At 43.1% G+C, this 27,700-nt stretch overlaps 2 protein-coding genes across 7 annotated transcripts in view; one reads left to right on the top strand and one right to left on the bottom strand.

Annotated features, from left to right (window-relative positions):
* Positions 1–898: 898 nt before the first annotated feature.
* AMD1 (adenosylmethionine decarboxylase 1) lies at positions 899–18,767 on the bottom strand. Of its 6 annotated transcripts, none has more exons than XM_083608656.1 (9): positions 18,143–18,767; positions 11,424–11,510; positions 9,557–9,683; positions 7,568–7,670; positions 6,553–6,595; positions 6,306–6,450; positions 5,517–5,609; positions 5,263–5,418; positions 899–2,951 (listed from the first exon to the last, which is right to left on the bottom strand). In XM_083608656.1, the coding sequence occupies exons 1-9, from the start codon at positions 18,274–18,276 to the stop codon at positions 2,817–2,819; spliced, it is 1,023 nt and encodes a 340-aa protein (XP_083464782.1). In that variant the 5' UTR covers positions 18,277–18,767; the 3' UTR covers positions 899–2,816. The 6 variants fall into 6 exon arrangements, with proteins under 6 accessions (XP_083464782.1, XP_083464783.1, XP_083464787.1 ...); XM_083608657.1 differs by having other exon boundaries at positions 899–4,202; positions 18,143–18,750; XM_083608661.1 differs by having other exon boundaries at positions 7,568–8,576; positions 8,821–9,683; positions 18,143–18,746.
* A 6,883-nt stretch (positions 18,768–25,650) lies between these two features.
* Positions 25,651–27,700, top strand: part of CDK19 (cyclin dependent kinase 19) — an 86,743-nt gene continuing 84,693 nt past the window's right edge. The window contains 1 exon segment of the mRNA XM_083608620.1: positions 25,651–26,651. Within this exon segment, the coding sequence (XP_083464746.1) occupies positions 26,524–26,651 (128 nt within the window). The 5' untranslated portion in view covers positions 25,651–26,523.

Below are 27,700 nucleotides of genomic sequence, written 5' to 3'. Positions count from 1 at the left end.
TGAATCCTGGTTTCCCAGGTTTTAGTCGGACACTAACCACTACATACTAGCTTTTCACACCTTATAGTCAGTCATCCACTGCATTTACCACTTCCTCTGTATGTCCACTCCTCTCACTATCAGAGAACTACCTATAATTGGATCAAATTGCAACCAAGCCTTGAGGTACCTTAAAGAAACACAATAACAGTTTTGTTAAGATCTTTGTGGACCAGAAACCACTTAAGATACATGAAGTGGTAGCCTCAGATGCAGGCACACATACATGTGTAGACGGTGGCAAGATTAGGGCAGAGGGATTTAAAATGTAAAAAGTAGTGGCAATTCCAACTTGGTTGTAGGCAAACTAACCATAGTAATCATTTAAAAGCAACATTCCTAAAATAAATTTTAAACACTGCTCAGTGCCTACTTCAACCACCCTAGAATCGCCCCTCCCTATCACCATGATCTCTCAAACTTCTCTTTTCTATTGAAAGCCAGAAATAAAGGTATTGACTTTTGTCGGTCCTTTTTAGGGGAGCTGCTCATGATAGATTATAAGCAATGGCAGAGTGTTCTGTAAGAATATAATCACACACATTCAATTGCACTTGGGACTATACACAACTGCTATTTAAGTAGTGCCTTCATTCTAAAAACAAGATTACATTAATAGTCTGCCCTTTGCATTGATTAAAAATAGTACAGACAGGTAGTTGATTAGCAGGATTAGTGCTTCCAATAGGCTTAAACCTCCTGGGTCACCCTGACATTTGATTCCCCATCACAGTTATTAACATACAAGGGGCTGTCTGGAGGTAGACAAGAACTTAACCAGGTCAAGGCTTGAAGTTGCCATGTATGAATTCAAAATAGAATTATCCAAGTCAGGGTAAACAACATTCACTCATTGAAAGAGCTTAGAAAGCAAACTTTTATTGAAGCATTACAATTTCAGGTACAGATATATTTTTGTACATTTTAATGATCCATGTCTAACACGACAAGAGAGAAGATTTAACACCAAACATCACCCCCTCCATTGTTCGCCCTAGTGTTTAAAAATACCCAATTCAGCTGCTTTCTTTCTATCCAAGGCTTTTTACCTGAATCTGCATTTTCAGTATTATTGAAGGGAACTTCAGTCTAGCAGACCTCAAGTCAACTTGAGGCACTCTTTCAAGAACAAAAACAATTTGAAAAATTGGTCCTCAAAATCTAAAGCACCCTAAACTGTTAGGTGCTACTTATAAGCAAAATTGGTAATTTTGGTAGAAAACAAATCTACTTAAAAATAAAAAGGTGTTCAACCGCTTGATATCCAACCAAGCAGATTTAGTAGCCTAGAAACACTAAAAAAGTGTTTCATTTATAAATACAGAAGGAACAAAATATTGTCATATTCAGAGAATCAAAAACATAGCAAAGATGAGTGTCAAATTTGTAACAGACTTCCTGGTCTCAACAGCTGAAATCCCACAGTATTTCCAAGGTTACTTGAATATACTGTCTCAGAAGCTTGAAGTTTATATCCATGAAGTGGTATTTCCATGCCTAAATTGTTATTAAAAGTTGTGCATAAAGTGTTGTACTTGACTGTCTAGGCTCCTCATATTTTGCCTCCTGCAGCCAAATCACTCAGTGCCTTCCACATCTTGTAAAAAGGAACCACACGTTAATTAAGAAACACAGATGAAGTCACAATATTATTAAGTTCAGCTTAAATATCACATGCACAATGCTGTCACAGGACGTCAGTCACAGTGTGGAAGGATTTGTGGTGTTTGAATATGCAACAATAGAGCCACCTTATTTCACAGTAAATGGTAACTAACCATTTTGTGCAGTAGTTTGAATCACATTCCATTAGATGTCCCTGCCAAGTTACCAGTAAGTACCAAGCTCCAAACCAATTAGATTCCTCAACGCTGCAACTATTTGAAGCTTGTCAAATGCCTAGAGTCAGCTTAGTCTATATTGTCACAATTGTGTAAGTACCCTTACACGGATGTTCAACAATTTTCACCAGTTGCTATGTGTTGCCTTTGAACAAAAGACCAACACAGAACAGAAATGGTCTTGGCCGAAACTGAAAAAAGTTGATCAAAATAAAATGACCAATGAGCAATTAAGTTTCCAGAAGTAAAAAGCTAGTGCGTTAAACCCCAGTATATTGTTTCAACTGGTTGTGAAAATATACACAGACCTAGTGATAATTTTTTATACTAGCCTCAAATTTTAAAAAGTGAAGTAGTCCACCATGTGTAAGTAGTCTTGTTCTACCAGTCTCAATATTTCAAAACTGCAAAAAGTTTGAATCTGCCATCAAAGAGTTACAAAATAAATGTCAATTAGAAATTGCTCAAATTCAAGATTATTTTTAAAATTTTAAGTTACAGCATACATATGAAAAAAGTTAGGCAACAACTAATTGTTTCAGATAAGTAGGTCCATGGGAAATCCTAATGAGGACGAAATCCTTGTCTGTGGGGAATTTTTGGTGATACGTTGAGAAAAACTATACTGCATGTAATCCTATTGGAATTTTTACAAATGCTGTAGAGTCTCATACAGTAACATTTTTCTACATGCATTTCAATTTCACAGCAAAAGTGAAATAGAATACCTAAACACAGTAGAGAGTATTCATGCAATATATCTAATTTTTTGATATAATAATGCATACAATTGAAAATTATACTATGATTACATTTAGGGCTTTCTGCAACTACGAGGTGGATATGAAAAATATGGCCCCTTGTATCATTAACTAGAAAGCAACCACCACCTCCTCTATTGGGTATCTTTTTGCGCTTTTTCTTCATTTCTCTTAATCAACTCTGCTGTTTATTCTTGGCAAAACTGGTAAACACGAAGTTGTAGTCATTAAACTGAGCAATCTGGCGATCTAGGCGCTTAAAACCTTCAATCTTCTGGGCTGAAGAAAACACTGTGCGACATTTTGAACTCTAATAGAAAAAGAAAAAGATATTCTTCAGATACACGAATCTTGATGGTAGAATATTCAATACTAACAAATTAAGAGGGGTAACCACGTTTGTCTGTTGTAACCAAGAGCTTGAGGTAAAGGTAAAGGGACCCCTGACCATTAGGTCCAGTCGTGACCGACTCTGGGGTTGCGGCGCTCATCTCGCTTTATTGGCCAAGGGAGCCGACTTACAGCTTCCGGTCACGTGGCCAGCATGAATAAGCCGCTTCTGGCGAACCAGAGCAGCGCACGGAAATGCCGTTTACCTTCCCGCTGGAGCGGTACCTATTTATCTACTTGCACTTTGACGTGCTTTCAAACTGCTAGGTTGGCAGGAGCTGGGACCAAGCAATGGGAGCTCACCCCGTTGCGGGGATTCGAACTGTCGACCTTCTGATTGGCAAGTCCTAGGCTCTGTGGTTTAACCCACAGCGCCACCCGCGTCCCTTCAAGAGCCTTGTGCCACCTTAAAAAATAAATTATGGCATAAACTATAATGGGCCAGAGCTCCATTTAAGAGTCGGGTGACATGACACACCTTTTGAGTAGGCATAATTTATTGTAAGTACAGAAAAAATGTGTGTGCATGAGTTTGAAGGGGGCAGACATTTTACAATCCCTTGGCTGTTGTAACTCCAAAGAGATTTATTATGCACAAAAGCAGGAAGATGAGGTAAGTTAAAAAGGGAATGATTTACTTGCAACTAATGAATTAGTAAGCAAATTAATAATGTAAAGATATTAAGTTGGAATTCATATGTAGATGATATTTAGGACTAGGGATCAACTGAAACTAGGAATGGCTAGTTCATTACAGAATTTTATCTCTTAGTTTATCTTGATGTGCTAAATCTTCTATGATTGGATCTTTTATTCTAGACTATTTGCATAACACAAATGAAAATGCAATCCAGTAAAATGTATTGTATTGTTTAGTCTTCAAAGGCTTGCTTGAAGAATATCTTACTTCCCCTATCCTTTCCCTTAGATCAGGCATGTCCAACTTCAAGTAGGCTGTGATCTACTATCCAGTAAATAAAACGGGCAGTGATCTACCACACACTCCCATTGTCATTCTTCAACTTCTTCGCTTTAGGGGCGAGGGGTAAGGCGTTGCTGGCAGCCAGAAAAACACCCTTTCTTTCCTTAGCACGGATTCATGGTTGATTCCATCGCCTTCTTCCACGTATTGCCCAAACGGAGACTAGAGCTGATTAAGCCACAGGCCGGTCTGTATGGAGGAGGAAGGAAAGGCGCTCTCCTTTTATCCAGCCTCATCCTGAATGCGAAACATCGGCACCCCCACGCCCCCCTTTCCTTTGCTCCCAAGGGGGACCGCTGCACCCTCTCCCCATCGCACGAGTGTGGCCCTGTAGCACCCAGCAAGGGCCACTCAGCCGAGAGCAGCTTACTTAGCAGAGCAAAGAAGAGACATATGCTCCGGAGCTCACGGTACGGCAAAAGCAGAGGCGCAGCTCGCTCCCTCCCACAGCAGAGCCCTGGCTGCGAAGAAGGAGCAAAGGCTGCCTGGCCATAGTGCAATTGACCAAAATCCATCCAGCAATCTACCCGTCGATCGTGATTAAGGCGTTGGACATGTCAGCTTTAGATCACAATACACTGTTCAGTCTATAGTTCTTTTTCACAGGAGGACACTGAAACACTCAAGGCCTTCCTCTTCTGCAATAAAGTGGTGGCCCCATAAAAATCTACAGTTCTCTCTGCAAAAGCATGAATGTTTACTACTTATAAGTTCAATTTGAATCTGGAAAACATGCTTTGGATTATAGCCTTCAAATCAGTTAGGGTCCTCTAACATTTGGTGTGGTTTAAAGTAGCTCCTGTCCTGTTTCTCTTGACCATCAACATTACAAAACCATATTTTGTCTCCTTTTTGCAGCCGGAATACACCTGTTATTCATTTCTTTCTTTTTAAATCAGTGTATTTGTGTTTTCTGAAGAAACAAAACAAAGATGCAAAAACTATGGCCATTGGGGGACGGGAACACTGAATGGCAATGGTAGTGGAAACAGTAAAGTCGATTGTGTGGAAGTAGCCTTTTATGTGCCATTTACGACATTTCCAATTTGTTATGGTTTATGCAATAAAAATAAAATGCTGTAAGATGCCACAAAACTGGTTTTGCTGTAATAGACTGACTAGGTAAACATTTTCTGGATTACAAATACAATTACTTCTGTAATGCTTGTGGATAGCTGGATCATTTGGGATTATCTGGCTGCTCTGGCTGCCCAAACTAGCCTACTGAAAGTAATACAAATGTTTGTACCTGATTAACAAAGAGGGTTGTCACAAATTTTCCTGGCTTAAAAATGTCTATGACCTTCCTAATTAAGTCATCATAGGATGTCTGACTTATGTTGGTTTCAAAACTAACGTATGAGAACTCTGGTTCTGGAGTGATGTGAATAGTCCAATAAGTTCCCTAGAAGAAAATAAAGGAACCAAGTTAGAAATCTCAACATGGCAACAGTTTATAAGTGAATTCTCATTGCAAAGAATAAAAAAAAAAATGGCACTCACATCTGTTTTCATCCCATTCATTGAATATCCACAAGGATTGAACATTGTAGCATCAATGACAGAACCTGTTATCAGGTCACGAATTCCACTCACCTAAAGCCAAGAAAGTGTTTGTTTATTTAAGCTATTTATGTAGCTGACATTTCTAAGCAGTGTACATAAAAATTAAAAAGATAAATTAAAATTAATCATATAAACAGAAAGTCTTCTTAAAATGCATGCTCATCTTCAGTGTAGACTACTGCTTCAACCGATTAATGTACGTCTGATGAATCAGTTCTTTTCACCCATGGTGTGCCTCTTCCTCTCTCAAATAAGTTCAAGGCTTTAGATGTCTGGCTGTTAATTTACCTTATTAGTTTTAACTGAAGAAGCCAGTTAAGTAGCTGAGAATACTATTCCAGGTGCATGCATTTCACCATGTGTGTTTTAAGCTGTTCAAATGGTGTCTTCATTGAGATATGGATGAGAGATGTAGTGAATGTTCTGTTGTTGACTAGGCAACCCTAAAACAAGTCAGTGTTTCTTATAGTGACTATGATAACTTGTGCTTAAATTTAGTTAAAACTAAAAGCTTGCCTAGCATGTTTTAATTGTGGGAAAACTTTTCTACTCCCTGCATTTAAAACCTTTTGAGTATTATTCCTATTTTACAGACAAATTAGCTGGCAATCAGGAAAGGATTTGCCTAACGACTTTACAAGTGAGGGGCTGGTGAGGACAGTCCTACATATTAGGAACGGTATTAGTCTCTGTTCTTCTCCTTCACAGTAGACAATTTACACTTACACGAGTGACATCATTTGCGGTAACACCATCTTTCATGTAGAACTGGTCCATAACTACTGGATCGAGCTCGCTCATCAGAATTTCCAGTGTTTGATCTGGCTGATTGATGACCCGACTCTCTGGAAAATCCAGAGTGTACAAGTACCTGTTTACAGGGGGCAGAGAATCAGAGAAGATAATATATAGCACATAAAATTCAAATTTGTACTGCTCAAGATTATAAAGTAATAATTCAAAGTAAACCTACCAGCAGTCAGAGTTCATACGACCCATGCAATAAGCTGCTCCATCTGTAAAAAGCAAACAAGACCAGGAATAGAGCTTAGAAACAAGGACTATCATCTTTGTTTCGAAACGTAATGTTTAGTACAGCTAAAAATTAATTCCATTGTCTAATTAGTGTCTCCATAACATGAGAGTAATTCACGCCATCCATCAGTTTGTAGCAGTGATGTGGGGGTAGGAAACTAGTACTGCAAACTGATTCCCCAACCCCTGTAAATATTTCCATTTTGTAAGTTCATTATTAACAACAACAAAAAGGATGCCTATTCCAGTATTAGGCAAGATTGAGTTTCAATGTTTTTATTTCATTTATTAAAATAAACATGCTAAATTAGATCACTCTGTGGCATCAGAAAATTTTCCAATGCATGCATGAAACCCCACATCACTGGCTTGCAGCAAAAATAATAATAATTTTTTTAAAAAAATTAGTATATTACTAGTTGGCACTGGAGATTTGTCACTGTGCTTTTCTTACAGAGCTCCTAAGCGCTGACTACTTATTATAGGCATTGGTTGTCCATGTTATTGCAAAAGAGACACAGCCATGTCTCACTGCCAAGCAATCTACTAGATTTGCTAGAACTACATAGCTCTTTGTCCATGCAACTGTTTTCTTTTTACCCTTTTCTGAACTTACGGTCAACAGAAGACAAGGGAGTATTATAACCCAAGGATATACATAAAAATATCGGACATCCATCAAACTGTGTGCACTATAAACCTATTACATTTATCATACCATAATTCTGACTAGGTGTGAAAGTCTACATAAGAGTAGATAATGTAAGAGTCAGTTCTTGACATCTTTTGGTCAACTCAGACTATCACTTCTAATCAAGGCAAAGCTGCATTTTTAGCATGATAATGCTTTTATGTTGGTTTACATGCTAGTTTCAACAACCCACTGCGCATAAGCCTCTTGGACAGTTGTTTATTATTTACAAGCATCCCATTAAAAATACACATTCACTTACTTGGAAATATTTCATTAAGGAACTCTACTTCTTCCTGGAAATTCCTATGTGGGTACTCTTGATGGGAAGGCTTCATGAAATTCTTACGTGAATAAAAGAAGCTCTAAAGAATAAGAGGGGTGAAATTAAATATGCAGCTTTTCTTAAAAGTTCCATTAGGATCAAAAGGAAATTATTTAAACACATGCTTCTGCTCAAGGCCTTTCCTTCTTGTCTACAATTTAATCTATTGTCAACTCAAAGATGAATGCACTACTCTGCAAAAACAAAACATGACATCAGTTTTGTCACATATAATACATAAGAATGATCTGGAAAGATTTTAAGTGGTGTCTTTAAAATACAGATTGGCAACTGCATATAGATAATGCAGGGGTTGGGGTCACCAGAAGAACTGGTAACACTTTTGTTACACCAAGCTATTCCCTTCACTGAGTCAAATAAAGGAGAGTCCAATGATAAGGGCTCACAGAAGCCATGACCTTGATTGTCAATATTGGGTATTAATTTCAGTAGCCCACCAATCCCTTTCAAAGTTTTACCTGTTTAGCTACCAACATTTGGTTTTGCTGCTTTGATACACCATCAATCTACTTTACTATTGTGCAGCTTGGAAATCCTAGGCTTACACAAATGTCTACCCCAAACAAGATACAATGAATTGATTTGATAGCCAAGAACACTATCTTAATATGTATTGCTTCCTCTCAATGTGGATTAGTGCTATTCAGAGATCCCATAAGCACATATAAATTGAAATAGCTTTAGTATGTTACAGTGCACTTTGATGTGTACATTATCAAACTGATTATTTTGGAAAGCGCTACCAATATGCTTGCCAATTTCCAAGGTGCAGTGAGAGAGAATGACCATCAGGATGACAGGAGTGTTTCTAGAGCCTCTCCCTAGAGTGCTCTTTACATGCTGCGACTCCAATTCAAGGCCCAGTGCCAGGCAGGGATAGGGTAAGGATAAGGAAACATATTACATGCTGTATTCATTACGGTGGCTTGCGTAAAAGGCTGGTTTAAATGATTTGCATCAGTGAGTGGGGAAATAAATGTAAAAGCTTTCAAAAATGGCCCTGACAACAGGAAGAACAGTCAAGTTACCTGCACTTCCAACAGTTGCCTCATAATACTAAGCATAGCCACTCTATTTTATAGCATCTGTGTGTGCTTGTAGCTCAGCCTCTCTGACAAAGCACCTTAGCTGTTTTAGTTTTCATGCAGACTTTCATGCAATCAAAACACTAGCTAGGTCACACAACAAGGAGATATTGTGCCACACACTATTCTTCTTGTAAATACAGAAAAATACTTTCATGAGTGCATCATTTCCAACTGCTTAAATAGTCTTTAAAAGAGGCCATGCAGACAATAGTGCTCAGGAACCTTAGTACAACTTGTAGATTAAGATCACACAGAAGTAAAGTTAACTTTTGAAGCAAGGGACTGGGTAGAATAGATCTTTTGTACAGTTGTGAACTGTGCACGTTCCAGCAAGCCATGTTTAACTGAAGGGTACACTACAGGGCACCCATATGGTATACTGATGGATAAGAACATCATACACCATCTTTGACCAAACCAGAACAACTTTTTGTCGTGCATTTGACCAGAAGGTGAATTTGACCTGGCTCTCCCACAGCTTTTTCTGCTTGTACATAAAAACACAGGCAATGTTACTTTATGGAACATGTATGTGTAAAAGCAATATGGGTTGCCACCCTGCTGGTATTGGTTTGTGAGAGATGTTGTATTCAGTCCAATAAACACATTAATATGAAGAATATTTTTGTGCAGGATCCAGGAATCAATGTATTTCTATAAGATGTCTGCTGAAGCTTTAAACATAGAAACAACGCTGAAACAAGGTCTAGCACTCTACACTTCTCTTCCTTAAATATGTAAACCACCACCACACTTAAGAAGTTAATATACCTTTCAATGCAGCTATAACATAAGGATGAGATTCTGGGTATCTTACCTGAATCGAGTCAAACCCACAGTACTCTCTAGCAAGCTCTAACAGGGGAACCAGTGCCTGCAGTAAGAGGGTGGTACCACATGTCTTCAAAATGAAACGTCTCTTGGAGACAAACATGCTACTCTCACTGAAAAACAAAATACAATTGGTAGTGTTACATTTCATACCTGGGTAGCTTTGGGAAACTCAAAATTTATTTGTCAACTGAGTTGGTTCACTCAAAGCTGTTCTTAGGAAACATCCCTGGGAATTGGATGAGGGTGTATCATTCCACAATGGGCTTTGGATCAGGCAGAAGCCAACAGGTCTCCTGCAGTACTTTTGCCTGCATCAGCATTGTGACCTGACGAATTGCTCCTCTCGCTGTTGGAGAGAAGGGAGCTTCTAACAGTACTGAGTAAAGGCCTATGTCCTCAATATGCAGATTTGTGGAGGTCTTAAATACAGGGAAGGAACACAATGACAGCATTATATACCATCTTAAACACAGCCACTAATGGCTGATGAAGTAGACATATAGAATATTAGACAGTAACACCAATTTTCTCCTGAACAGCAACCACAAAACGTTCTATGGGTCTATCTATGGGTTCATATCATGTGAAGAGACATGATCACATCTCTCACAAATGACAGCGAACGTTTTTTGCTGAGAGCAGGGAGACAGCCAACTGATCAGGGCTGCACTGCTGGGGGAAGGAGGACTTTTCCCTACCCAATACCATTTCCCAACTTAAGATCATCCCTTCCACAACTGCAACTGGCCCCACAGGGTGAAAAAGAGTGCATATATGTTTTCCACCATCAGACAGATATTAGTTTCAAAGGGAAAGGATTTAATTCTGAAATACTGAATTTGAAGCATGTTGAAAAGGATTACCACCCACTGTAGTATTGCCATTCTGATCTGACTTTCCTCTTAGAAAGAACACCACAGACAATCCACTCACAATCTTCCAACATCTCATCTAGTTTGCCATTCCTTACAATGAAATGAATAACTATACCAAAATAGTTTAAGACTTCTGTATTGGTGAAAACCAGCATGGTAAAGAGGCTTCAGTGTTGGGACCAGATCCAAATCTCAACTTGACTACAAAGCTAATGATCAGACTTTGGTCAAGTCAGTATTCTTGACTTAACCACCACAAGACTGCACTTAGCCTTAGAATGTTCGGATGAACTTCTCATACGGTGTAAGTATAGCATGAAAATGTAACAAAAAGGGAGTTGGATAGGCTCCTTTTCTCCACAGCTACACACTCCAACAAAACTCATAACAGGGCTGTTTTGGGGTGTCCCTCCCCTGAGTATCCAAGCAACTCTACCCTATCTGTAGCCAAGAGGTGGCAATAAAAGACTATCACAATATTTATACCATAGTACATATGCAGCCCAAAACACAGCATAATTTTATCAGAACCATCAACCTGTTCCAATTGGAGACCATTTGGGTAGCTGCAGAGCTGAGTTGGTGCTTGTTTTTTCAAGCAAGCATTTAGATTTGGAACTGATGGCAGAGGGTTGCCTCCAGCTGCCTCCATGTGTACAGGGATGTCTATGATCAGCAGAGCAGAGTATACCATAAAGGGTTTTTTTTATTAAAAAAAAGCTGTGGTGATCAGAACTGCATAAAACACTATAAGTGGGTACAGAGACTGGAAATAGTAAGTATATTTCTCAACACTGACTTTTTCCTCACTTACAACCACAGCACACGAATTCATATTTTCATTGAGTTTTCTACTGAACCACCAAGATCTTACCTGACTAGTAAAGCCAACAGACCTATCAAGTAAATACATAACTTTGAACCTTAGTGATAAGATTGTTTCTAAAAAGCTATGTTTAACCTTTGTGAGCTTACCTGAGTACATAAGCTTCCTGCTTGTCAGTTTTTGTCACACTTATGATCAAACAATGCACATTCTCCAAAAGTTTGTCCCACTCAAACCTGTTAGGGAGAGTAAAGTTTAAAATTTTAATTCAAGCAGAAATCCAATACGACCACATTACTATTTCAAGTCATAAATGGGTAGTACAAACAAGTCCATAGCTGTAGTGTCCAATGCCTTATTTTCCTTCCTAAGTGGTTTGTAGATTCTGTTTAACTACATGAGTAGTAACATAATGACCAGCCTCAGCATGGCTTAGATGTAAGCCACAGATGTAAGAGTAATAGTAGATTGCAATTCAACATGCTGCAAAACATTTTTTCTTTTGTGAAACTTTTTGTGTGTTAATTTTAGTATTTGGGCACTCAAAGCTACTGGTATCTGAGTATTACCAATTACAAGCCATCACATGCTTTTAGAATTAGAATATAGGAATGCTGCAAAAGCAGAATAAAGCCTTAAGTTTCAGCAGAGGAGCCTGTTTCTGGCCTGGCTATGGCCTCACACACTGCAATGTGACACTATATGGCATGGATGAGGAACCTGTTGCCCTCCAGATGTTGTTCAACTATCCCTGACCACTGGCCATGTTGGTTGAGGCTCATGCAAGTTGGAATGCAACATCTGAAGGACCACAGGCTTTCTGCCACTACCATCTGGTGAACACAAGTGCATCTTTCAAGGCTTTATATGCCAAGCCATGCTTCACAGCACACTGAAAACATTTTCTAAACCTGGAAAACATCACCATAGACAGGACACAGAAAGAACTAAAACAGAGTCTCATTCAGTTATGAGGTTTGTCACAAACTGGTAGTATGAAAAATTGTCTCAAAAATCAGACAAAAGTGTTACCAAATGGAAGTTTTGGCATGGTGGCTAAATAAATTGCTTTTAAAGGCTCATTTTAAAATTTATTTTTAAGGTGCTTCTTAAATATATTTTTAATTATTTCCTTGAACAACCACTAGGTTAATATTAATGTTTTCCCTAGAGATCTCTGAACTGAATAAGTGCCTTTCTTAGGTACATTTCAGTTAAAATGAGATTTTTCTATGTAAAATAAGTAAAGTGATTATTTCTCATATACAAATATGTACACCTCTACCTACCATACATAGGTATTTCTTTTGCACTAGATGAAAATTAACTACTCATGTCTGCTTATTAACTATCAATCATGGACATTTATTTTTGCTTGCTTTTTTGGCGGGGTGTGTGTGTGCGCGCGCGCGCGCCAAGGCAGAGTGAAGCAGAAACACAAGTAATTTGACAACTGTCCAGTGCACCAATTCCAATATTCCCTTAATTATTAATTATTGTCATGGCTGAATGTCATTCCCTCTAAAACAGAATGCATGCAAAGGGTATACAGTACAATGAAGAGATGCAAAAGCAAAATAAAATAAAATAGTGTCAATAAAAGTAGCTGTAATTAACATGATGTAGTGGTCAGATATACACCACTGTTTTAGAAATATATGTAGCAGATGGTTGCGTACCAATGAGTGTTTCTCCAGTTTGCAAATGTGTGCCCAGTCCCAAAGAGTTTGGCAACCCTACCCTTAGGATAACTTAATGGAGTACCATAAAAATACTGAAGCACCATCAAATGTGCACATAACCTACATAAGCTGCCTATAGCATGATAGGCTTAGTTTTTTATATCAGAATGTTTGGACAAGCTTTTGGCTTCCAGTTACTAGCATGTTTGCTACTGCAGTATTTAGAACAAATGACATCTTTTTAGCCTTACCAGTTCTCTTACTATTCATAGACTGGTAGTGTTTTAGACCACAATTATGAAAGGGATTTACTTTTGCCTGAGCAATTGTACCAATTTTTTCAGTAAGAATCAGGTTTCAATTTAATGTCACAAACCTTTGTCCATACTAAGCAGATTCTGAATAGCCATGTTTGAGGGGAAAGCCTTTTTATTTTCTTGTCTTACACAGAACTTTTGAGTTCTATGAGACATCTCATTCTATATCCCAGTAACACTTTGGAATCAGTTCCATTGACATACTGGCTTCCAACATATGCCTTGGCAGACAGTAAGCTTAAGTTCTGTTTATTTGCTCAGCATTTACTAAATAAGATCTGGAGAAAGGAAACTGATCCTAAACCTCCACTGCCTTGCAGCTATACTCATCCATGAAAAAGGCTCCGGGACTAAAACCTGAGGAAAAATCTGCACCTGCTGCCTTGCAAAACATCTATGAGACAAGAAAAATCTAAGGAGTTAATCCTACACAAATCCAGAGTGGAGTCCTCATAAGACGTCTTGTACACCTCCTGGCAACTCCTGCAATCAAGCTGGCCCAAATGCATTGCTCTGCTTTCCTTTGGACAGTTTTCTCATGAATAGCTCTAAAAGAAGGGAATGCTATGCTGGGGGGGGGGGGGAGGCTGCTCCACTGGAGTTACAGAAGGAGCAATAGGATGAGGGGTCGCCATATTTCTTGCTTAGTAAGGAGGTGGCATTGAGAGAACTTTATGCTATTGAGGACCACAAGGGTGCATTGCACATGCTGGTGCACTTCCTTCCTTCATAATGCAACCTCTCTGTTCTTTCTTTGCATAATGACCCACCCATAAGAAGCAGCAGTCAGTGGCTCACACTTTGACTGCAGCAGAACCATAATGTTCAGGGGTCCACAACTTATTGGTGGTTGACTAACAAAGCTGCAGGGTGGGTCTTGTCTGTGATATCACACTAACCTCCCAGGCAGTTGGGAATACAGTGGTACCTCGGGTTAAGAATTTAATTCGTTTTGGAGGTCTGTTCTTAACCTGAGGTACCACTTTAGCTAATAGGGCCTCCCGCTGCCACACGATTTCTGCTCTCATCCTGAAGCAAAGTTCTTAACCCAAGGTACTATTTCTGGGTTAGTGGAGTCCGTAACCTGAAGCATCTGTAACCTGAAGTGTCTAACCCGAGATACAACTGTACCTCTAGCTTTGCATAACTGCAGGCACAAATCCCCCTCACACCAACTGAGGAAGTGAAGACTCAGGAAACAGTGAGAAGCCTTGCTGCTTTCCAAAACGCTCCAAGACACGGCCAGTAGCCTTCTCCAGGCTCCAGACAAGTGAACTGTAAGTGGCGACTACAGGTTCTGCTCCCTGCCATCAACATCTGCTCTATAACAGCATTAAGCAAAATGTGATGCTTCCTCCTCCACAAATCAAGTGCAGAAGAGGAGCAACAGATTTAAGTCCATCCTGCTCTGCTGCCTTGTACTTTGAACTTTATTTATTATTGTGGGTTTTATAAACAAGAATAATGTTACACAAATAAGTATACCAAGTTTTCTCATGTCATGTCAAAATAGCACAATAAATGTGGAAAAATATCTACAACATATGTTTCATTATAAGTGGTCAATGTACAAGTTTTTGGTTCATGAATTGGTTTAAAACAATTAAGAAGAAGAAAAAAGAAAGGGGGGAAGAAGAGGAGGGGGAATGGCGAGTGGGTGGGGTCAGGTGGTTATGCTTCTATTATTCTACTTAGTGTGGGGGCTGTGTCAGTGTTACTTGTATGGGTTCTCTTACTATTCACTTGTGAGAGAGGTTGGGGGTGGCTTTGGGTGTACTTTGAGCTTGTTCAAGCAAAACAACTGTTTCAAGATGGCTGCTACTGTACATCAACCTTCCCACTCCCTTAAAATCAGAGCCAGTTCAAAGAACTATCAAGAGATCCTGGACAGACAAAATAAAGTACTTTACATTGTAGAGAGTTAAATTATGGGACTTTCTATCATAAGATGTAGTGATGACCACTAACTTAGGACAGCTTTAAAAGAGGATTATACAAATTAAGCTATATCCCACCTCCAGTATTGGAGGCTGTATGCCTCTGAATACCTGTTGCTGAGGAGCACACGTGGAGAGAGTCCCAAGGAAAACCCTGGTTATGTTTAGACCGAGGTGCGCATTCCCTAATGAGGCCTCCTGCCGCTGGTGCCCTTCCACCATTTGGCTTCCATTCTTCGACCGAGTTAAAGTTCGCTAATAACCGAAACACTACTTCCGGTTTTGCGGAGTTTGTATACCGAACAGTTCATAAACAGGGCTGTTCTTAAACCAAGGCACCACTGTAGTACAGAATTTTAAGTTGGAAAGTACTCAAAGGATCATCTAGCCCAACCCCCTGCAATGCAGGAATCATAGTACACATAAACTTCACTAGTGATCCACAACGGTCCCTGCCTGTCAACTATGTCAAATTTTAAGGTATATGTGTAGATATTGGTTGGCTTGGGTTTAACTTAAGTTTCTGTACTAGTATTCTTGACTTCTGAAACCTGCCATGGTCTTAAATTTCTGGTCAACTGGTAACACACTGCAAACAAGGGGGAGATGGATGCAATGTGTTTATTAAGAGGTTTGCATGCTGCTGATTCTGTCCTAGCTTTGGGGTGTTTCATATACAAAAGGGACACACTTGAAATGCTCATATGCATGGGTAGGTGCTTACATTTTTCATTTATGCCTCTTTATGAGGGGCACACACCTGCTCCTCTAGTCTTCCATAAAAAGTATAGGTCTTAAAGGAAGTTTCATAACCTCAACTATATTACAGGTACTTGTTTCTAGACTACATGTTGATCAGATTGGATATTAACTTGTTTTAGGATTAAATGTTTCAATGCAATAGCCAAAACTACAAAAAATTGTTTCACCAATGTTGGGCCAAAACGTATTTTAATTCCACTGACAAACAAGATTGGCAACCACAATGTAGGTAATTTGCCATAGGAGTCCAGGTGTGTTTTGAATTCTCAAATAGCTCAGTTTATAGAAGTGTGAGCTATCCAGAAGACTTGATTTGAACAGGGCCCCCCTTGCCCATCACTTGTCTCTGTCTTGTTTCAGCAAGTTAACCTTGTCAGTCATTAATTCCCACTCTGGTTCCTATGCTTAACAAGCAAACGATGTGTCAAAGTTGTACTAAAAACTAGTCAAGGGAGCACTGTCCCTTTCACACACAAAGCAAGGAAGATGCAAGCACATGTACATTTCAGGCTGTGCAGGGCTCAGCCCTTCCCCCCACTACTCTGTTGGCTGAGCTGGCGCTTCCTCCACATTCCTGAAATGCCCACTGGATGACAGGCCCAGGCCCAGCCCTTAAAATGATACTGCAATCTCATTGGCCTGAGCTTGTCAATGGGGAAGGAGAGGCCACCACATCTGGGGCGCGAGCCAGAAGCCTCACGTGTGATCTCGGTTCCAGCCACATTTTTCAAAAGATAGGAGGGGCCTCTCCCCGCCCCAGTGCCCAAATAGGAGAAAAGCCAATCGCGCAAGTAAGAGCCGCCCCAGACACTGCCTCACGTTCTTGCTCTCCTCGCCGGAACGACCCTATGTTGCCCAGAACACTAGACCTGTCCCAGTCAGAAGCTGAGCACAAGACGGTGCGAGGGCTAACGCTCCGCAGCATTTAGTAAGGCCCGCTAAAAGCGTCATTTCACAGGTAGCTGAAAGACTCGATTAACTCTTCCACAAAGCCAAATTCTGGGGCTGACAGAGGCAACCAAGCGCCCGCTCCGTCAGAATTTGGTCCGAGATTATCGAGGCCAGGTTGGAACCACGGCGCCAACGGAGACGACACAGACACGCAAGGCTGCTTGCTCGCCCTCCCGCCGGGGCGAGACCGGGGTAACGGCGGCCGCCGGTGCGGCGTTCGGAGGCGTTAGACACGTGTCCCGCCGTGACGTTACCCTCCCACGAGGAGCTTGCGTGCTCTCAGCCGCGGGCAGTGCCCAGTTCGCACACGAAGTATGTTTCAGACGTAGACGCCGCTTATACACGGGCGAGCAGGTTTGCCGGTGGCCCCGCGCGCGGCTAAGGTTTCATGCGCCTCCCACTCTTCCCCGAAGGCCCAGCCAACCGCCGCCCTCCCCGACCATTACTAGGGTGGCCGGCAACGACTGCACGCGGCGATGGCATGGCTCCGCGCTACCTCAGAGCAGGGGCGGGGGAAGAGGAACCACGCGGGCTGAGCTGAAGTCGGAAGCTCTCCCGAAGGCACCTTTTTAGCAAGGTCGTTTATAAGGGCCGGCGCGGAAGGTCACATTCCGCCCGTGCAAGGTCACGCCGGATCTTCCCACCACCACCAAGTTCCTCCACTCGGCCAACTTTTTCCTAGGGCTGCGCGGCCTGCTTGGAACTCGGACGCAGGCCTGCCCGCCAACGGTCGTCCATGGAAGCCAGGCCCGCGCGCGTGCCGAGGAGGGACGTTGGTGGCGGTTGGCGGTTGTTCGTTCTCGTCCCCCCCCCCCCCGCCCGTCAACGCCCAGAGAAGCCGGCGAAACTCAACGCGTCACTTCAATGTCCGCCGTATCCCTCCCTCTCCGTCGGGCCAGCCCCGCACTGTCCCTCCTTCCCGTCACACACTCATCCACACATCGAGCTGCGCTCTGAATGGAGCAGCCGCCATGCCCTTCCCCTTTGCTGGCCATCAGCCTCGTTCACTTCCCGCCCAGCGGAGCCGGCATCGCGGCAGTCCTCTTGCCAGTGCATGTGCGCCACCAGTCGGGCATGTTCGCTCCCCCCCTCCTCTCGCCACTAACCCATCCATGTTGCTTCTCTCCCGCGCCCGGCCGCCCTCCAGCAGAGCGGACCTTCCCCTTTTTCGCCACCACTCCGGTCGGCTCCCTTCCTTCTCCCCTCGCGAGCAACTAACCTGGGGATGGTGCGGAGATCGCCGGACCCATTGGTTTGGTGCGGCTCCTGCGGCGAGGGCTGTTGCCAGGCGAACCACACCTCCAGTAGCTTCTCAGTCCCTTCGAAGAAGTGTGCACCGTTCTCCTCCATCATGGTGAGACAACTCCGCAAAAACCAACAACCACAGAAATTAAAACGACAGACACCCCCGACCAAACTGCTGCTGCTGCTGCCGCCGCCGCCCTCCTCTTCACCTACACACCGGCCAAGGCTGGTACTGCTGCTGTTCCGGGCCGCGGCGCCTTCACCGGGTCTCAGCCCGTCCCAAACAGGTTTCACCTTTGACGGGGTAGTAATCTTATATTAGGCTATAAGAGAAATATATATATAGATATATATACCAGAGAGCGGTTGCGGGAAAGGTGGCGGGTTGTTACACAGTCCTTTGGGGTAGGGGAAGGAGGGAGATGGAAGGAGAGAAGTGCGGAGTAGGCAGGCGTGCAGGCGATGCGGTTCGGTTCCTTGTAGTCCGTGTGTTCCCCTGTTACAGAGAAAAGCACAGAGCGAGCGCTAGCTAATGTCGCCGGCCATACTGTGGAAGCGAAGAGGAATGAAGCACGCAGCAGCTTTTATATGCGCACAGGTATTCGGGTCCCTTCCTCCGCAGCGCCACCATTGGGTCCTTGCTGGTTAGTCCCGCCCATCTCCTTCACCGATAGGACGCTCCAAGATGTCTGTCAGGCGACACGGGCTCGCCCCGTGCTACTGACGGTTCCAGCCTGTGCGCCCGAAGGCGAAGCGGACGGAGGCAACGTCCCCGGCTGGCACTCGCGGGAGCCAGTGGGCGAAAGAGGGAGAGAATAGCTGCAGAAAGAATACAAAGAAACTGCACACAGCTGCGTAGCAACAGAAAATATGTTTGTGGTTAGAAGAGGGGGGTTGGGGTTCTGTTCAGGAGAGAAGGTATAAAGGTACTGTACTGGAAAGCTGACATTTGTTTTAATGAGCATTTTGGACTACACTTAAATCATGAGTGCCTGGGGCATGTTGCTGGGACCTTCTGAAATATGGCTCTTTCAGTACAAGCTAAAGGTGGAAAACAGCAATGTGTGACAGACTCAATATATTTGTGACAAATGGAAAGTATAGGGTGTTGCCTAATATATAGAACCTTGTGTATAAAATATACTATTGACCTCTCTGGGAATTATCTCTGAGTAAACATGCATAGGACTGGACTGCACCTGTAACTCAGGAACAGGAAAGCTATGGGAAACCCCCTTGTTCACTGAAGCAGCTGTTCAATGATTTTGTCCTCTGCAAGCAGATTAACCAGCCATTTACAATGATGTATTTCTACCAAACCCACTGGGATTCCACCAACAGTAAGCAAATCTTCCCCAGTTTAATAGTATATAAGGGCATTACTGCACAGTCAGTCAAAGCATAATTCAACATAATTCAATGCACTCTGATTATGCTTCCATTTAGGTATATCCTACTGTGTTCAATGTGCATACTCCCTAGTAAGTATGTTTAAGATTGCAGTTTTATGTTTAACTTCAAGTTCTTTTCAATGCACAATAATCCATGAATCTGCACACGACTTGGAAGAGCATAGTTATGCTGTGTGACACTGGTCCTTAACCTTTTTTGGGTTACAGACTCACTTGAGAATCTGATGAAAGCTACAGACCCACTTCCCAGGAAAAATGCAAATATGCGAAAATTTTTGCATACAGTTGATTTTATTGCATGGGTGTGTTTTGCATCCATAGGCCGTAGGACGAGAGGGAGAACTTACAGTTTCACATGAAGATAGGGAATCTACTGAGAGCTGATGGACAAGCTTCAGTGACATACAGTTACAATCTTATATTAACCCAGGCATGGCCAAACTTGGCCCTCCAGCTATTTGGCACTACAATTCCCATCATCCCTAACCACTGGTCCTGTTAGCTAGGAAAGATGGGAGTTGTCCCAAAACAGCTGGAGGGCCAAGTTTGGCCATGCCTGTATTAACCTATTTGGCAGTAAGCTTCACAGTAGGGCTTATGAGTAAGCAAGTATAGAATTATGCAGTGTACTGATAAAGAAAAGGGGGGAGGTACTTGGTTGCGAATTCTTGCATTGGGATTTTCCACAGGGCTGCCTCAAGACAGTTTCCTGCCTGAGGCAAAGGACAAGATGATGTCTCCACCATTCCATGTACAGAAGCTAATTGGACCAGTAATGGAATAGTGTCTTCCACTGCACCTGAGAGTACCAGGCTAGTTAGGGGAGTGTGGCACATAAAGCTCTGCCTTTAACAGAAGAGTAAAGCTGTGGGATTCAGGAGTAGAAGCTAGAGGACTACCACTGCTGCCCCACAACATATTGCAACCTGAGGCAGTTAACCTCATTCTGCCTAATGGTAGGGCTATCCCTGGGCATCCAAAATATATTTATTTTAAAATAATAACAAATGAAAGTTTATGAAAGTTCCTGAAAGTGTGGAAAGGGGAAGATAAGCATTCTGCTGCTAATTTCATCACAGGAAATACCCAATAGCCGCCACTGAAACTTGTAACTGCATCCCACACAGTAATCACAATGGCAATTAATCCACTGCCTTGAGCTATTGTATTTCCCCAAATGAGACTGTGTGAATTAATTTATCTAAAATTAAGCTACTTCCACATCTGAACAGTGTATGTGTAAGGGGCAGGCAAACAACACAAGCTTATAGGGAGGCTTTTGCATCTGAGAAAATATATTTTAATTCAGGGGAAATTGTGACAGAGCACACAAGATTTCCCTGGGAAAAGCGTGAACAAATGGTTACTTCTGATCTGAAAGCAGAAGACAGCAGAATTGTGGGTCATTATGCAGTATTTGTTTTCTAAATTAAGATTGCTATCCTATGATGAATTAGTGGAGGATAAAAGTACCTCAGGAAAAGCTTAACATGTTTTGTATGTGAGAGGGAAAAACAAAAAAAGTAAAAAGATGTATTGAGGTTAGAAGTGAAAATGTATCAATGGGAATTAAAAGTAGACGTGTGTACAAGAAACCTACTGAAACTCTTATTAATTTTACTCAGTAAGGCTCTGATTTCATACCTCAATGTTAATGCCTACTTCAGATCTAATGGAAAACCATGGTTCGTTCATCACTGTGTGAGTAAGCTATGACAAACACTGGGCTTTAGCATTTCCCCTCCTCTGCTTCCCTCTTTTGTAGGCAGGGGGAGATGAAGATGGGGGTCACACAGTGTAATTTGCCCCAGGTGCTGCACTTCCCCTAGGGACAGCCCTGTGTTCATATTTACATGGAAACTGGTGGCTGAATTAGTTTCCCAAAGAGATTATACAGTATTTCAAGATCATTCCTCTGTAGTTGTGTGCCCAACCATCATGTAGGCTGGTATTAATATCATGCTTTGATTATATCCAAGTAAAAAGTTCAGGAGCATTGGTGCTGAGATCTGCAAAAGATCAAAAACTTGAACAACTTGCATTTCATAGCTTCACCCTTGGTAAATATTGTTAAGCAATACAGTACAACAGTGCCCTTCCCTGTAATGTTTTTACATTCAACGCTGGATTTTAGCTGAATAAACAACAATAACAGGTATGCCTGTAGAAAGCCAGCAAGGGACTAGCCAGTGTATTGTACAGAATATCACACAATTTCTGCTTGGTTTTAAAGGAAAGCATTGATATAGTGGGCCTAGTTGAAACCAGATGGAGAGAACCTGTGCAGTGGGAGAACTAGTGCAAAACAGCTATCTCTTGATGTAAACTACGGGAAGGTCAGTAGGAGGGTGTACTGGAGGTGGTGTTGCTCTGCATGCCAAAGGACACAGAGTCCAGCAGGCAAAAACTTATAAAAGGGGTAGACTCCTCCACAAAATTGCTGTGGGTGGCAATACCAAGGCATCAATATAAATTTAGTACTGAGTACATGCTATCACTGGGACAAGGGTGGCGCTTGAGACGTGGGCGGTGCTGTGGGTTAAATCACAGAGCCTAGGACGTGCCAATCAGAAGGTCAGTGGTTCGAATCCCGGCGACGGGGTAAACTCCCATTGCTCGGTCCCTGGTCCTGCCCACGTAGCAGTTCAAAAGTTCTTAACCTGAAGCACTATTTCTGGGTTAGCAGAGTCTTTAACCTGAAGTGTATGTAACCCGAGGTACCACTGTAATGGGTGACTTCAATTGGGTAAACGAATGCTCCAGTCACGATAGAAAATAAGCCTTCCTTTATAAAATGTAAGTCTTATCCAAATGAGGAGAACAAAAAGGTACAGAAACTTCGGCAAAATAAATGCAAGCAGACAACAAGAGAACATTTCATATTTCAATTTTTTTTAAAGATCAACAATAATACATTTAAAAAACATGTTAGAACCAGCAGACTAGCTGGAGAGATGTTTGGTCCTTTGGATGACAAATGAGTCAAAGGTGTACTAAAGGAGGAAAAGGAGATTGCAGAGAAGCTGTAGTGCTGATCCCTGCGCCTGAACTGAGTCTGAAGAGGCAAATGGTGGTGACAAGAGTTGACGTTCTAGGCCTTGATGACAAACTGAAAATGAAGACATCACATCCAGGAGGTAGCATCTACTTGAGAGCCATTTAAAAACTTTAATTTAAATAACTGATCTTCTAACAAAAAAAAGTAACATCTGTGAGATCAGCCTGCATACCTGAGGACCAGAAAGTGGTCGATAAATAATCAACTTTTAAAAAGGGATCCAGAAAATATATAGGAAATTCGTTTTCAAGTAACCAACCTGTAATGAAAACTATTATTAAAATTAGAGTTACCAAGCATAAAAGACCAAATTTGGCTGAAGCAAAATCGGTATGGCTCCTGCAAATTTAAGTTATATATAACTAACCTTTTAGAGTTCAGAGTGTCCATATGCATATGACTAGGGGTGATCAATAGATAACATAAACATGGCCATTTATCAAAAAGCTTTTGATAAAGTCCCTTAGGAAAGGGACTGAAAATAAAACTGCCAATCATAATGGTGTTATATAAATTGATGGTGTGACAGATTATAGTATGAACATTTCTGGTTGTCATACATCAAAAATACTATCTTAGAGCTGGAAAAGGTGTTGGAAAAGGCAACCAAAATTATAGAAAGGCAGGACCAATTCCTATATAAGGAAAGGTTACAAGATTTGGGGCTTTTTAGGTTAGAAACAGTGCATAAAATTATGCATGGTGTGGATAAAGTGGATAGAGAGGCTTTCTCCCCCTCCCATAATATTAGAACCCAAAGTCATCTATCTACACAGCACATAAACTATTGAATTTTATCCCACATGATTTAACATTGGCTACCAACTTGCACAGGGACGTGGGTGGCGCTGTGGTTAAACCACAGAGCCTAGGACTTGCCGATCAGAAGGTTGGCGGTTCAAATCCCCACAACGGGGTGAGCTCCCGTTGCTCAGTCCCTGCTCCTGCCCACCTAGCAGTTCGAAAGCACATCAAAGTGCAAGTAGATAAATAGGTACCACTCCAGCGGGAAGGTAATCGGCGTTTCCGTGCGCTGCTCTGGTTCGCCAGAAGCGGCTTAGTCATGCTGGCCACATGACCCAGAAGCTGTACGCCGGCTCCCTCGGCCAATAAAGCGAGATGAGTGCCGCAACCCCAGAGTCAGTCACGACTGGACCTAATGGTCAGGGGTCCCTTTACCTTTACCTTACCAACTTGCACAAAGATAAAAAGAATAAGACAAACTATTGGAGGATAAGGCTATCAAGGCTGCCAGTCATTATAGCTGCATGCTGCCTCTAATATTGGAGGTGATATGTGACTGAATACCAGTTGCTGGGAAACACAAATGTGGAAAATGCTATTGTGCTTGTATTGTGTTTGTGGGCTTCCCATAGGCATCTGCTTGGCTAATGTGAGAACAGTGTGGTAAACTATTTGTTTATGGTTTGATCTAGCAGGGCTCCACTTGTTATTAGAGGTTCCACAATGCTCTTTCTTATCCTTCACCCTATTTAACACCTTAATGAAGCTACTGGGGGAGGTTATATGAATATTTCAGATGCAGAATAAACAGTATGTTGATGACACCCAACCATGTCTCTCATTTTCAGCTGAACCAAGGGAGGTAGTTGAAACAGTGAACTGTTTATAGCTGTGAAGGACTGGATGCTGTACAACAAGGGTGTCAAACACAAGGCCCACGGGCCGAATCTGGTCCGCCAGACCTCATCATGTGGCCCGTGTAGCCGCCGCCGGCCGCCAGCCTTCACCTTTATTCTCACTTTTTTTTTTGACACAAGAAAGCTGCCTCTTCAGCACATGCGCGGCAGCCTACAAGCCAGAGAACGTCTGCCCTCTAGCAGCGCCGGCCGTTCTACACAGGAAACCTCCACTTTACATGCATTCAGGAAACCTCCACTTGTTTTTATATTGAGCGCATGCCATCCTGTGATATGACAGATCCAACGGCTGCCTGAACCCTTCTCTCCTGTACTGTAAATCCTACAGATACAACCGGCCCTTTGAGGGTGACCAAACTGCTGATGCGGGCCCCGATGAATTTGAGTTTGACACCCCTGCTGTACAAGAAGCTGAAACTTAATTCACAGAGTACAGAAGTAGCATTGGTAGGTGGACTAACATGACTAACATCCCCTCAGTTCCTTTGTCCAAATAGTTTATAAAGACATTGAACAACAGTGGGCCCAGGACAGAACCCCGCTTGTCACTTTTTACCAGAATGAGAAGAAACCATTAATGAGTACATTTGGGTTCAGTCAGTCAGTCAGTCACTTCATTCAAGCCACATTTTACCAGCTTCCTCACAAGAATATAACGGGGTGTGTGTATTTGTATTTGTCCAAAGCCTTACTGAAATCAAGATACACTGTGTCCACAGCATTCCCCTGATTCACCAAGATTGTAACTCCATTTTAAAAAAAAAGAAATGAGATTTGCCTGGCATGACTTGTTTTTAAGGTATAAATGATATGAAAGGGAAAACACAGCTTTTGTGATATGGTAGTCTGCACACCTGTAAGTTCACATTATCTGAAGAAGAGAAAGACCTTGCAGAGCAAGCGCAGACCTGCATGTAAAGTAAACTGTATGAGTCATTTAACAATGCCTTTTGAATGCTGATGGTTACCTGAAATACATTAGGAAGAGGTGGAGGCAAACCAATAGGTGCCAAATCAATGTTATCTTTGTAAGCAAAGTGTTCCTCTACGTCAACTTTCGAAGTCTCTAGGCTTCATGTTCAAGAGACATTAAACTCAACGCCAGCTTGAAAACTGCTCTATCCAAGGTAGCCCCTGGTCGGTGAGGCATATTGTACGTGTTGCCTGTGGGGCAGCGTCTTCCAGCTCTAGCGCCTGGGAACGTGCACCTGCTGCCTTTTCTTTTAATTATTAATCTGAGGGCAGAAGAGCTTTGCCGGTGCTCTGCCGCTGCTCCGTTCATAGAACATGAGACGCTCCGGGAAAACAGCGCTGCGCAGTGTCAAGCGAGCGAGCCGGAGGAGGCGGGAGTGGGAGCCAGCGAGAGGCGCGTGAGCAGAGCCATTGTCAATATGCTAGCGAAGGGGGGAAGGGCGAGAAACGCGAAGGCTTGTGAAGAGCTGCGGGGGGACGACGACGACGCGGAGATCGGCCCAAGCGGCAGCCTTTCTCCCTCAACTCTCAGACTTGTGGCTCCGCCTTTCAATTGATTGACAAAAAGGCCAGCGTTTCAGATTCGGCGTTTGGGCGGGCTCAATGGTGAAGGGCGAAAAGGCGGGACGAAGTCTAACCAACGGTGACGAATGTAAGAGCGATGGGCGGGGCTACAACCTGAATGACAGCTCAGGAGATAAACAAGCTCCAGCGCGAGACCCTCAATCGACCGACCTCGGCCGTACCCCGTTCCCCGCCCCGCCGCTTAAGAGTGTGACTGCGACTCATTGTTCTGCAGGCGGACAAATGAAGCAAAGAGAGACCCCGCCGTCTCCCTTCTAAGCAACCGTCTGACTCTCCCGCCACTGCCCGGCAACGTGAAGAGTCAGCAACTTCCCACCACCCGCTCAGCAATAACCGGGGAGCGGGTTGCAATGCGCAGGCGCACACAGGCTTCGGTGCTGCAAGCGACGCCGGGAACTGTAGTCTCCGCTTCCTCAACCTTCCCCAGACGCCTTCGAGCTCGCGCTTCCTCCGATACTACCAAGCCCAGAATCCCTTGCGGCCCTAACTATTGGAAGCCCTAGTTGAAGCGGGTGGCGGCGGAGCGGACTCCCCCCCCCCAAAAAAAATCCAAAACAAGGAAATGGTGCCCAGTGCGGTGGCTTCGTGCCCCTGACGCTCGCGCGGCCGCTGGTCCCGCCGCCTCATCCCGCCCTCCCTGCGGCCGCCCCTTCCATGGGTGAGAAACATGGACTACGAGTTCAAATCCAAGCTGGCGGCCGAGCGCGAGCGGGTGGAGGATCTGTTCGAGTACGAGGGGTGCAAAGTCGGCAGAGGCACCTACGGGCACGTCTTCAAAGCGCGGCGCAAGGACGGGTAAGAGGGAACCGAGCTCCTTCGAGAAGGGCGAGGGGGGGTCGGGGAAAGAGGGGGGGGAGGCGGCCGGGCGGGAGCCGAGGAAGCGCAGATTGCCAGGAGGCGCCGGCGAGGTCGGCTGAACTTTGAAGCCCCGCCGCTTTCCGCGATTGCTGTCACAGCGGCGGCGGCGGGTTTTATTTCTCGAGCCCCAACCCCGCCCGCTAGAGGCGGCTGAGGGCGGGAACAAACTTTGTCCCGCGCTGGCGAAGCCCTCCTTCCGCTCCTCGTGCCTTTGGGGTGTGAAGGAGGCTCGGGGTCGAACGGGATCCAGGAAGAGACGGACCCGGGTTCGCCCCGCGCTCTGCCCTCGTTTGTTTTGTAGGGTCCAGCCCAAGCCGTGCTTTCTCTGCCTGAAGCAGGACTAAAACTATCCTCTCAAGTCTCAGCCGTTAAAAGCCTAGGATTTAAATGCTTGACCTGATTTGAGTAAGCAACAAAATTTCCCTCTTTCTGGGTCGGAGGCACTGGGAATGTTTGGAGCTTGAGATAGTATCCTGGTCACAGAGCTAAGAAAACGGTCTTTGTTGGATTAATAGGTCTTAATATCATACTTTGATTTTAGCTGATCCACATTTGAGGGGGAGAGCCCCCCAAATTCATATTAGCTGCTGGGAATAAAAGGGTTTTTGCGGTTAGTGCACAAATTACTTGCTTGAGAAAAAATTCTTTTTACTACTTGTCCTACAAGTACATCTCATGTGACACAGGTATTACCTGTTTGGATAATAATAATCTGCACTGTCATGTGTAGGCGTATATCTGGATAGAGAGGAGTCTGATGCTTTGTAGATGTTTTGACTAGGTAGTTTTTGGAACTCCTCTGGATCAAAAAGTCTATTCAGTATTATTACGGTATTCTATATATGTGTATCTAGGATTGGTTAATGTATGAAAACAAAGAGCAAAGTATACTCCCATGTTTAAATTTCTGATCTATATTTTTGTAATGCTATATATACAGGCTGATGATGTAAAATCCCTTGAGTACTGAAAGTGGTTTTATGTTA

Source organism: Podarcis filfolensis (assembly GCF_964270895.1).
Source record: "Podarcis filfolensis genome assembly, chromosome: 3".
NCBI classification, from domain to species: Eukaryota; Metazoa; Chordata; class Lepidosauria; order Squamata; family Lacertidae; genus Podarcis; species Podarcis filfolensis.
The sequence above is the reverse complement of the archived record's forward strand: the minus strand, read 5'-3'. Positions and strand labels throughout refer to the sequence as shown.

Excerpts from the sequence above, each read along its gene's own strand:
- AMD1 (XM_083608656.1), bottom strand. The coding sequence starts at position 18,276 with ATGATGGAGGAGAACGGTGCACACTTCTTCGAAGGGACTGAGAAGCTA. Across the intron at positions 11,511-18,142 it reads GATCTCCGCACCATCCCCAG|GTTTGAGTGGGACAAACTTT; the intron begins GTTAGTTGCTCG and ends TCTCCCTAACAG. Across the intron at positions 6,451-6,552 it reads CGTATGAACTCTGACTGCTG|GTACTTGTACACTCTGGATT; the intron begins GTAGGTTTACTT and ends CCCTGTAAACAG.